Consider the following 12597-nt stretch of genomic DNA (forward strand, 5'->3'; position numbering starts at 1 on the left):
TGTTGAATGGCGGGGCAGGCTCGAGGGGCCAGATGGCCTACTCCTGCTCCTAGTTCTTATGTTCTTACTCTAAGATGTTTCTGAAAAGCCTATTTCCTTTCTGCTTTGGGGATACAGAATGATCCCACACTGGAGGCCATTCACACCATTGGCCTTATGCCAGCTTTTTGAATGTGGTTTTCAATTTGATTGCCCTGCTCTTTCCGCTTAGCCCTGCAAACATCTGCCTCTCTAATGTTTAATCCAATATCCTTTTGAAAGTTAGTAGTGAGTCTTCCTTCTCCTCTTCCAGCCCCATTCCAGGCAGCACCTTCCCGATCGATAATAAGAAATCCCCTCATCTCCCCCTGTCTCCTGTGCCAGTTAGTTTCAGTCTGAATCATCTGGTCACCAATCCTCCTGTCACAAGGCTACGAATATGTTCTGACAAAAATGGGGAGCAGCAGGAGAGGAGGGTTGCTGCAGAGAGAGGGAGAAGGAACAGGGGTTAAGCTGGTGATTCATGATGTGGAGATGCCGGTGTTGGACTGGGGTGGGCACAGTAAGAAGTCTCACAACACCAGGTTAGAGTCCAACAGGTTTATTTGGAATCACGAGCTTTTGGAGCATTGCCCCGTCATCAGATGAGTGGTGATTCATTGCAAAATGTAATGCTTGCATTTTGACTCCAGCTCTGAGCACATGCCCAGTGTAAGGTTTGTAAGCAGGGCAGGCTCTAGGACCCAGTCTCTCAGGAAGTAGGAAGTATTTAAGCTGATTGGCAAGCTGTGAGAGCTGCTGTAGGTTTCAACACATCAGTAGGTGGATGCAGTAAGTACGTAGCTTTCTGAAAGTCTCTAATATCTGACTCTCTCTTTCCCTGTGTGTTTTGTCTATCTTTCTGCCACATTAATCCCTACATTTCAAAAGTGCTTTATTGCTTGTGAAATAATTTGATTTGGACTTCAAATTGTGAAGGTGTTATACAAAGGCAAGTTTTCCTTCTCACTCTGTTGCATTTTCCTGTTTCTCCCTCCACAACTCTCTGTTTTGGGATGTGCCAGAGATGTTCCTGCAGCAACACCGCTGCTGCCTCTTCTGGATGGTCCATGGAAAGGGTTTATATTCTGGGCTGCACCTGACCTAATGGCTTTAGTGTAACTAGGGAGAAGCTCTTTCCAGGGGCAGGAAGCTTAGTGATCATAGAATTCCTACAGTGCAGAAGGAGACCATTTGGCCCATCGAGTCTGCGCCAACCGCAATCCCACCCAGGCCCAATCCCTGAAACTCCACATATTTATCCTGCTAAACGCCCTGACACTTGGGTCAATTAAGCATGGCCAATCCACCTAACCTGCACAGGGTGGCACAATGATTAACACTGCTGCCTCACAGCGCCAGGGACCCAGGTTCAATTCCCAGCTTGGGTCACCGTCTGTGCAGAGTTTGCACGTTCTCTCCGTGGGTTTCCTCCGGTTCCCTCCCACGGTCCAAAGATGTACAGGCTAGGTTAATCGGCTATGCTAAATTCCCCCTTAGTGTCAGGGGGACTAGCAGGGTAAATGGGGTTAACGGGGATAGGATCTGGGTGGGATTGTGGGCAGTGCAGACTTGATGGGCCAAATGGCCTCCTCCTACATTGTAGGGATTCTATGATCTTTTGGAGTGTGGGAGGAAACCGGAGCACCCGGAGGAAACCCACACAGACACTGGGAGAACGTGCAGACTCCACACAGACAGTGACCTGAGGCCGGAATTGAACCTGGGTCCTTGGCACTGTGAGGCAGTAGTGCTTGCCACTGTGCCATAGGGAATTGAATTGTGATCTGCATTCTGCTGTCTGAAAGAACGGTGGAAGTAGATTTGATAACTTCCAGAAGTGAGTTGGATAAATACTTACAAATAACAAAAATACAGAGTTGGAAGGAAAGTGTGGGGTGGTGGGACTAACTGGATAACTCTTTAACAGAGATGGAACAGGTGTGATGGGCTGAATGGCTGCTGCCTCCTTCTATGCCGTATATTTCTATGGTTCAAATTTCTATGGTTCAAACCATACCAGCCTATTTCCCGTAGCGGTGTATCCAATATCAGTCATTGCTTGGAAAGTGCAGGCCTAAGCTGGGGTAGAGGAATGAAGAACGTGATGAGCTGAGGTTTGGAGACAGGTATGGAGGGAGCAGAGGTGAAGAATCTCTCAACACGTTGACCCTCCTCTGGGTAGTGTGGGAGAGGGGAGAGTGTGTCCCCCTTTGTGGACAGCAGGGGGCAACTGGGTTTGGAGGCTGTCTCCAGGGTTGAGTGTAAGGTTGTTGGCTGGGTTGCCAATTCTGGCTGAACATGGTCTAGTGGTATTGTCGTTACAGCCAGATTCGCAGCTGGGACCCGAGTTCGAATCCCACCAAGGCAGATGGTGGAATTTGAATTCAATAAAAAGTATCTGGAATTAAAAATCTACTGATAACCATGAAACCATTGTAGGAAGAACTCATCTGGTTCACTAATGTCCTTTTAGGGAAGGAAATCTGCCGTCCTTACCCGGTTTGGCCTGCATGTGACTCCAGAGCCATAGCAATGTGGTTGACTCCCAACTGCCCTCTCAAGGGCAGCTAGGGATGGGTAATAAATGCTGACCAGCCGCCGACGCCCATGTCCCATGAATGAATAATGAAAAAGCATATTCCTGGAGGTTTGGGGACTTTGAGTTCCCACTTTGCACTGGCCCATTTCCAGTTATACTTCGTCCCCCTTGGTCAATGAGAAAGGGAACAGAATCTTGGTAACCCAGTGAGATTCAGCTTGTTTCGATTCCTGGAAGCTGGAGCGATGGTGCTGGCTGGCTGATCATTCTTAATAAGCTTGTTTACTAGTGGCAGGAAAGAATCCAATCGGCTGGTGTCAGTCTTTGTCACTATGGCAACTGCACTGATTTGTTTACCTACAAAATATCAGCCCAGATTTTGGTAAAATTGCAAATAATCTATTAGAAAAAACACTTGCCCCTTCCCGCCCCCTGCAAAACAGTTACTATAGTAAAAATGTGTCAATCCAACATTGGCTCCCAGTCTATCAACATCTGAATTTAAGAATTCTCAACTTTGTTTTTCAATCTCTCCAGGGCCCTGCCTCTCCCAGCAGCCCCACAACCCCTCCAGAGATTACTGGCCTCCTCCAACATCACCCATTTTAATTGCTCTGTTTTTTTGCTTCTTGTTGGGCCCTAAGCTCTGGAATTCCCTCCCTAAATTTACCACCGATCTCCACCTCTTTCCTCTTTAAGTCACTCTTTAAAACTCAATGTATATACGCACAAACTCAGACGGGTTTCCCTTTCCCAGATAGATTGGCAGTGTGAAAGGCTTTGATTTTTAATTTTAACTCCTAGCTAATTGGATGAATTTTTTTTAATCCTTCATCCATCTTCTCTTTTTCCCTCTCTTCCTCCCTCTTTTGCTCTCCCTCTCTCTTCCTCCCTCTCCCCGTCTCTGCAATGAAACATCCAACAGCTGTTCTTATCTCGGGATTATAGTATGAAAGAAGGCCATTTTGCCTGTCATTCCTTCCCCAGTCAACAAGAAGCCAATCCTCCTGCTCTTGATCCAAACCTCACGGGTTATCTTCAGGACAAAGCGTTCACTGATCAGTACTGAATGATTTGTCTCAGTGTGGCGTGAGTGAGCTGTGTGGGCTAGCCCAGAAATATTCCAGACAATGCCAGATTCATAGAATCCTTAGAGTACAGAAGGAGGCCATTTGGCCCATCGAGTCTTTGTGAAGAAAGAAAGAGGCACATGACATGCATAGGTAGCTGGGATCAAGTGAATCCCTTGAAGAGTATAGGAGTAGATTAAGAGAGAAGTCAAGAGGGCAAAAAGGGGACACGAAATTGTTTTGGCAGATAAGGCAAAGGAGAATCCAAAGAGCTTCTACAAATACATAAAGGACAAAAGAGTAACAAGGGAGAGAGTAGGGCCTCTTAAGAGTAACAAGGTCATCTATGTGCAGATCCACAAGGGATGGGTGAGATCCTAAATGAATATTTCTCATCAATATTTACTGTTGAGAAAAGCATGGATGTTAGGGAACTTGGGGAAATAAATAGCGATGTCTTGAGGAATGTACATATTACAGAGAAGGAGGTGCTGGAAGTCTTAAAGCGCATCAAGGTAGGTAAATCCCCGGGACCTGATGAAGTGTATCCCAGGACGTTGTGAGAGGCTAGGGAGGAAATTGCAGGTCCCCTAGCTGAGATATTTGAATCATCGATAGTCACGGGTGAGGTGCCTGAAGATTGGAGAGTGGCAAATGTTGTGCCTTTGTTTAAAAAGGGCTGCAGGGAAAAGCCTGGGAACTACAGGCCAGTGAGCCTCACACCTGTGGTAAGTTGTTGGAAGGTATTTTGAGAGACAGGATCTACAGGCATTTAGAGATGCAAGGACTGATTAGGGACATTCAGCATGGCTTTGTGAGTGGAAAATCATGTCTCACAAATTTGATTGAGTTTTTTGAAGAGGCAACCAAGAAGGTAGATGAGGGCAGTGCAGTTGATGTTGTCTACATGGACTTTAGCAAGGCCTTTGACAAGGTACCACATGGTAGGTTGTTGCATAAGGTTAAATCTCACGGGATCCATGGTGAGGTATCTAAATGGATCCAAAATTGGCTTCTTGACAGAAGCCAGAGGGTGGTTGTAGAGGGTTGCTTTTCAAACTGGAGGCCTGTGACCAGCGGTGTGCCTCAGGGATCAGTGCTGGGTCCACTGTTAGTTGTCATTTATATTAATGATTTGGATGAGAATATAGGAGGCATGGTTAGTAAGTTTGCAGATGATACCAAGATTGGTGGCATAGTGGACAGTGAAGAAAGTTATCCCTGATTGCAACAGGATCTTGATCAATTGGGCCAGTGGGCTGACGAATGGCAGATGGAGTTTAATTTAGACAAATGCGAGGTGATGTATTTTGGTAGATTGAACCAGGGCAGGACTTACTCAGTTAATGGTAGGGCATTGGGGAGAGTTACAGAACAAAGAGATCATGGGGTACATGTTCATAGCTCCTTGAAAGTGGAGTCACAGGTGGACAGAGTGGTGAAGAAGGCATTCAGCATGCTTGGTTTCATCAGTCAGAACATTGAATACAGGAGTTGGGACGTCTTGTTGCAGTTGTACAAAACATTGATAAGGCCACACTTGGAATACTGTGTACAGTTCTGGTCACCCTATTATTAAACTCGAAAGAGTGCAGAAAATATTTACTAGGATGCTACCGGGACTTGATGGATTGAGTTATAAGGAGAGGCTGGATAGACTGGGACTTTTTTCTCTGGAGCGTAGAAGGCTGAGGGGTGACCTCATAGATGTCTATAAAATAATGAGGGGCATCGATCAGCTAGATAGTCAATATCTTTTCCCAAAGGTAGGGGAGTCTAAAACTAGAGGGCATAGGTTTAAGGGGAGAGATACCAAAGGGTCCAGAGGGGCAATTTTTTTCACACACAGGGTGGTGAGTGTCTGGAACGAGCTACCAGAGGTAGTAGTGGAGGCGGGTACAATTTTGTCTTTTAAAAAGCATTTAGACAGTTACATGGGTAAAATGGTTATAGAGGGATATGGGCCAAATGCGGGCAATTGGGATTAGCTTAAAGAGTTTTTTAAAAAAAGGGTGGCATGGACAAGTTGGGCCGAAGGGCCTGTTTCCATGCTGTAAACCTCTATGACTGAGTCTGTACCGACCACAATCCCATCTAGACCCTATTCCCATAACCTCACGCATTTACCTTGCTAATCCCCCTGACATAGCCAATCAACCTAACTCGCACATCTTTGTGGAGTGTGGGAGGAAACCGGAGCACCCGGAGGAAACCCACGCAGACACGGGGAGAATGTGCAGACTCCATACAGACAGTGAGCCAAGGCTGGAATTGAACCTGGGCCCCTGACGCTGTGAGGCAGCAGTGCTAACCACTGTGCTACCCGTAGCCTAGTGTCAAATTTTGACTGATAATGTAAAACGTCTATTTAATCTGTGAACGGTGCTATATAAGTGTAAGATTGTGGTCGGTGCAGACCCGATGGGCCAAATGGCCTCTTTCTGCACTGTAGGGATTCTATGAAGTTGTTGTCAAAAAACCTTGATTTCTGCATTAAAAGCACCCGTCATCTTGAATATTTCCTCTGATTGCTGCAACCTCTGGTAGGGTGAGAGATCAGAAACAGTCCCTGTCTGGGTGGAGATTGGTGAGCTAGTTTAGTGAAACTCACAGAAGCAGGGCGTGACGTACAGAATTTGAATCCATTTCCTGAATATCGAAACTGTGTGTAGTGATACCTGAAGTTTGTTTGTATTCTTGCGAGTGACGCAGCTTCAGAATAATAGGGTGTTGGAGGTCTGGAATGTGCTGCCTGAAAGTTTATTAAAGTTTATTTATTAGTCACAAGTACGCCTACATTCACACTGCAATGAAGTTACTGTGAAATTTCCCTAGTTGCCACACTCCGGCACCTGTTTGGGCCAATGCACCTAACCAGCACGTCTTTCGGACTGTGGGAGGAAACCGGAGCACCTGGAGGAAACCCACGCAGACACGGGGAGAACGTGCAAACTCCACACAGACAGTGACCCGAGGCCGGGAATCGAACCTGCGTCCCTGGCACTGTGAGACAGTAGTGCTAACCACTGTGCCACCATGCTGCCCAAAATTTTTTTAAAGTGTGGTGGAGGTAGGTTTCATCGGAACATTCAAAAGGGAACTAGACTGTAATCTGAGGAGGAAGAATGTGCAGGGTTACAGGGAGGAATGGCACTGAGGGAATTGTTCACTCAGAGAGCTAGTGCAGGCATGGAGGCACAATGGGCCGAATGGCCTTCTCCTGCGCCGCCACAATTCTGAGATTCTGTTTCTGTCATTTACAGCTTAAATTGGAATGAGCACAGTCGTGTGGATCTGACACCTGTTCAGGAAGTGTGACAGCCGGAGCAGCTGGTGACAAAGGCTTGCCAAGCCTGGGCTTTTGGAACGTACGTTTGGGGGCAGGACTGAGCTGTGTTGGTGACGTGGCCCACATTTAACATCTGAGACGCTATTCTTACCCGGAGCCTGATTCCACAGGTGAAGGATTTCAGCTAAATCAGCAGCAGGAATGGTGACATCTACATGGATGTTTTTGAGATGTAAAGTGAGCAAGTTGCTAAAGTGATGAGGGTGTGAAGCAGAAAGTTCACTCGAGAGGCTCAAAATCATGATGGGTTTTGATGAGAGTAAATAAGGAAACTCCTTCAGCAAGAATGCCTTCAATAGGGCGGCACAGTGGTTAGCACTGCTGCCTCACAGCGCCAGGGTCCCAGGTCAAATTCCAGCCTCCAGTCACTGTCTGTGCGGAGTTTACACATTCTTCCCATGTCTGCGTGGGTTTCCTCTGGGTGCTCTGGTTTCCTCCCACAGTCCAAAGGTTAGGTGGATTGGCCAAGCTAAATTGCCCCTGCTGCCAGGGGAATTAGCAGGATAAATGGGTGGGGTTGCGGGAATAGGGCCTGGGTGGGATTGTGGTCAGTACAGACTCGATGGGCCAAATGGCCGCCTTCTGCACTGTAGGATTCTATGGATTCTATTCTATGGAATATTAAATACGGTCTGAGAAGGTGCTGCAATACGTCTGTTTGAAATGGGCGATTTTTCAGACATTAGCCCTGGCCTGGTGTCCGGGATTCTCCAGTCCCGCTGCAGTGAATGAAGATTTAGCTGAGCACCCATTCTCGCTGGCAGCAGTCGCAGGGTGTGGGAGATTGGAGAATGCTGGCCTTGGTCTGGCCTACGTGTAATCCAGACCCACAGCAATGTGGTTGACTCTTAACTACCCCTGAAATGGCTGAGCAAGACACGTGTGTGGGTAATTAGGGAGGGTCAGTAAACACTGACCAAGCCAGTGACACAGAATACACTTCAAACAAACTGTTCCTATTGGCAGGAGGGTCACAGGACACAGGTTTGCAAAAGAACCAAGGGAGGAAGGAAGCAGTTTTACCCACCAATTGTAATGATTTGATTTAACTCCGAGTTGTTGTGATCTGGAATGCACTGGCTGATAGAGTGGGAGAAGATTAATTGATTCCGTTCCAAAGGGAGTTGGGATAAACAGGGGTGATATTAGGGAGACTAACTGATGACTCTTGCAAAGAACCAGCACAAACGGCCTCCTCCTGTGACGATTCTATGGACTGAGTTTAATATCTTTTAGTCTGTCTGCTTGAAGGGGAGGGGGAAGAAGGCATGTCACCTCCCCTGCCACTGCTGCCACCACCACAGTTTTGCCTGTGATGGGAAATGGTATTGGGTCACCTGTGGACAGTTAATGTTTGTTAGAATCTCTGATTAAAGGAGGGGGAGGCAGGATGTGGGGGGGCGGGGGGGGGAGTTCTCTCACATCCAGCAGGTGGGAGCCTCCCTCTGGACGGCAACGCTGAATGGGAGCTGAATGGAGACCCATTTGCCCAGCCGGAGTTTGCGAAGCTTCACCTTCTGACCCAGAGAGGCTCCCTCCAAAAAGAAACGGAAACTTTATTCTTTCACGGGATGTGGGTGCTGCAAGCAAGGCCCATCCCAAATTTCTCTTGTACATTTAAGAGTCCATCGCATTGCTGTGGCTCTGGAGTCACGTGTAGACCAGACCGGGTAAGGACGGCAGATTTCCTTCCCTAAAGGATATTAGTGAACCAGGTGGGTTTTTCCAACAATGGACAATGGTCTCAAGGTCATCATTAGACCAGCTTTTGAGTCCATATTTATGGATTGAATTTAAATTCCACCAGCTGCCATGCTGGGATTGAACCCATTCCCCAGAGCATGTGCCTGGGCCTCTAGATTACTAGTCCAGTCACATTACCACTAGGCCACTATCTCCCGGCACGGTGGCACAGTGGTTAGCACTGCTGTCGCACAGTGGTTAGCACTGCTGTCTCACAGCACCAGGGAGCTGGGTTCGATTCCCGGCTTGGGTCACTGTCTGCGTGGAGTCTGCACGTTCTCCCCGTGTCTGCGTGGGTTTCCTCCGGGTGCTCCAATTTCCTCCCACAGTCCAAAAATGTGCAGGTTAGGTGGATTGGCCATACTGAATTGCCCCTTAGTGTTAGAGGGATGTCGGGGATTAGTCGTGTAAATATGTGGGGTTACGGGGATAGGGCCTGTTGTCAGTGCAGACTCGATGGACCGAATGGCCTCCTTCTGCACTATTCTATGATTCCCCAGTAAAAGACGGACTGATTATAAATAACTGAGCCAAAGTTTGATTTGTTTGCCTTTCAGGGAATTCTTCCCAACTTCCAAACATGGACAGGAAGCGAAGAAGACCTGATGGCCACAATGGCTTTGAGCACCACACAATGAAAATTCCTCGGGAATCTCCCAGAGAAAACTTGGCTCAAGGCAGAGGTGGATACCACAGGCAAGGTGCCAACTTCCCGCTGGACCTGCCATCATTCCTCAACCATCTGGACAACTGTGACCGGCACCAAGTTTTGCCGTTCCTTCTGAAACGCCGAGATGAGTTGGCAGAAATTCTCAATGGGATGGAGTTGGGGAGCCCCGAAGTCCATTGTATTGTCCGGGCTTTAAGGAGAGCAGCTGACATGGCTGGCAGCAAAGAGAAGACTCAATCCGTTCTTCAGTTAGTGATGCGCTCTCCATTCCTTTTGAGGAGCTTGCTTCACTCCATTGCTGTTTTCAATGACTATGGCGGCCATGTTGACAGAGGCGTCATGGACGACCTCATTGCATTCCTTCGCCACCTGACCCTGGCGTTTCCCGAGAGCATTCAAACTTGCATCTCCGCGCCAGTGGACATGCTCAGTGCCCGCCTGCAGAGACTTCAGAGCTTGGGCGCTTGCTTTTCCTGGCCGATGAAGAAACAGTTGCTTGACCTCGAGCGTGCTGTCAACGAGGCATTCCCGGGAGAGTGGCGCATGCCGACGTGGGGGATATTCAACCCGGAGCAGCCCAAGGACTTCCGTAACCTTTCCATCTTCCCCAGCTCCCAGGACATGATTGGCCTGGCGAATCCCATGGTGTTCCCCAATAAAATCACGGGACCGTACGAGAGCAACTTTGCGTACATAGACACCCACTTCCGTCTCTTACGGGAAGACTTTGTAAAGCCCCTGCGGGAAGAAATTACAGCTTACCTTGCGCCAAGGAGCCATTTTGTGGAGATGTCGGGTGGATCCAGGGAAATGAAGGTTTACAGGAATGCCCGGGTTCTGCACCCGGTTTGCCAGTGGGAGGGTGTCATGTACAAGGTCCAATTCGATGTGGACAAGGTCCGCCACGGAGCCTCGTGGGGTTCCAAAAGACTGGGGAAAGGGTCCCTAGTCTGCCTCCTGGCGACGGATTGCGAGGAAATATTCTTTGCCTCGGTCGCAAAGTCGAGCCCCAAGTTGCTCAGCCAAGGCCTGGTCTTGCTCAAGTTCTCCAGCAGCCACCTGGAGCTATCCAAGCACGTCTACCGGCACCGCTTCATGATGATGGAGTCTCCGGCTTACTTTGAAGCCTATCGCCACGTCCTTCAGGGGCTGCAGGAAATGGATGTCAAGCGGATCCCTTTCCAGCGATACATTGTCAAGTGCAGACCATCAGTCCATCCCCCTGCCTACCTTCAGCAGCGTGACGTCAGCCTAGATCTGCTACCCTTGCTCAGAAACGTTCCAGATGCGGTCGAAGCTGAGGTAAGGTTCCATTGATTGTAAGAAATGGGGGCAGGGGCAGGTCATTGGGCCCTTTGCGTCTGCTCTGTCACTCGATAAGATCATGGCTGTTCTCCAGGCACAACTCTACATTCCCGCCGCTTCCTCCTATCCCTTAATTCATAGAATCATAGAATCCTACAGTGCAGAAGGAGGCCATTCGGCCCATCGAGTCTGCACCGACCACAATCCCACCCAGGCCCTATTCCCGTAACCCCACACATTTACCCTGCTAATCCCCCTGACACTAGTGGCAATTTATCATGGCCAATCCACCTAACCCGCACATCTTTGGACTGTGGGAGGAAACCGGAGCACCCGGAGGAAACCCACACAGACACGGCGAGAACGTGCAAACTCCACACAGACAGATTGTAATCTCTCTGCCTCTGTCCTGAACGCACTCACTAAAGGTGACCATAAAGCCACTGATTGGCCATAAAAATCTGCCTACTTTCTCTAATGTCTCCCCGGGGAGGAAATCTGCCATTCTCCTTGGGGCGGTACGGTGACACAGTGGTTAGCACTGCTGCCTCACAGCGCCAGGGACCCGGCTTCGATTCCCAGCTTGGGTCACTGTCTGAGTGGAGTTTGCCCGTTCTCCCCGTGTCTGCATGGGTTTCCTCCGGGTGCTCCGGTTTCCTCCCACAGTCCAAAGATGTGTGGGTTAGGTTGATTGGCCATTCTAAATTGCCCCTTAGTGTCAGGAGATTAGCAGGGTAAATATGTGAGGTTACGGGGAAAGGGCCTGGGTGGGATTGCTGTCGGTGCAGGCTCAATACTGTAGGGATTTTATGATTCTTTCTCCTGGTCTGCGAGTGACTCCAGATCCACAGCCAAGTGGTTGTCCTGAAACTGTTGTACCTGGAGGACAATTGGGGATGGGTAATAAACACTGTCCTTGCCGATGGCGCCAACATCCCAGGAGAGAATTTAAAAAAAGCCTTCCCACTCTGTCCGCCAATATAAGTAAATTTAGGATGAGAAACATAGAAGATAGGAGCAGGAGGAGGCCATTCGGCCCTTTGAGCCTGCTCCCCCATTCATTACGATCATGGCTGATCATCCAACTCAATAGCCTAATCCTGCTTTCTCCCCATAACCTTTGATCCCATTCGCCCCAAGTGCTATATCCAGCCGCCTCTTGAACACATTCAATGTTTTGGCATCAACTCCTTCCTGTGGTAATGAATTCCACAGGCTCACCACTCTTTGGGTGAAGAAATGTCTCCTCACCTCCGTCCTAAATGGTCTATCCTGAATCCTCAGACTGTGACCCCTGGTTGAGGTGAGGAATTTCTTCACTCAGAGTTGTGAACCTTGTGAATCACACCCACGTTTAGTCTGCAGGTAGAGTCAGTGATTAGGAAGGGGAATGGAATATAAAAATAGGGAATAAAAGCCGGAATTCCCGGTCTCGTTCGCCCTGCCAGTGAGAATGGGGAACATGGCACTCAGTCCAATCTCCATTTGCTGCCACGGGAACTGGCGAATCCCAACTACGGATGCTGGAATCCGAAGCAAAAAAGACTGGAAAAGCTCAGCAGCTCTGGCAGCATCCAGAGAGAGAATCATTTGGAATCCATATACCTGTTCCAAGAAATGTAGCAAGTTTTACTGCAGCTGTGCAGGACCTGGGCGAGACCACATCTGGAGTGCTGGGGACAGTTTTGGCCTCCTTGTGTGAAAAAGGATATAACTGCGTTAGGAGCAGCTCAGAAACTGTTCACTTGACTAATTTCCTGGGCTGGGGTGGGGGGGGGGGTTATCCTCTGGGGAAAGGTTGAAAAGGTATCCATCGTGGTTTAGAAGAATGAGAGATAATCTTAATGAAACTTAAGATCCTGAGGGGACTGGATAGTGCGTGCGTGAACTAGGAGACACA

At 48.6% G+C, this 12597-nt stretch overlaps 1 protein-coding gene across 2 annotated transcripts in view; it reads left to right on the forward strand.

Annotated features, from left to right (window-relative positions):
- The first annotated feature begins 769 nt into the window (after positions 1–769).
- The window catches only part of LOC144504701 (NFX1-type zinc finger-containing protein 1-like), a 47296-nt gene continuing 35468 nt past the window's right edge, over positions 770–12597 (forward strand). The window contains exons 1-3 of one of the 2 annotated variants that reach the window (XM_078230440.1): positions 770–810; positions 6894–7089; positions 9280–10694. In XM_078230440.1, coding sequence (XP_078086566.1) covers positions 9303–10694 — 1392 coding nt within the window. In that variant the 5' untranslated portion in view covers positions 770–810; positions 6894–7089; positions 9280–9302. Of the gene's footprint in view, positions 815–6893; positions 7090–9279; positions 10695–12597 lie in introns of both variants that reach the window. The other variant, XM_078230431.1, reaches the window with a different exon arrangement.

The sequence above is a fragment of the Mustelus asterias genome, chromosome 2, assembly GCF_964213995.1.
Source record: "Mustelus asterias chromosome 2, sMusAst1.hap1.1, whole genome shotgun sequence".
Taxonomy (NCBI): domain Eukaryota; kingdom Metazoa; phylum Chordata; class Chondrichthyes; order Carcharhiniformes; family Triakidae; genus Mustelus; species Mustelus asterias.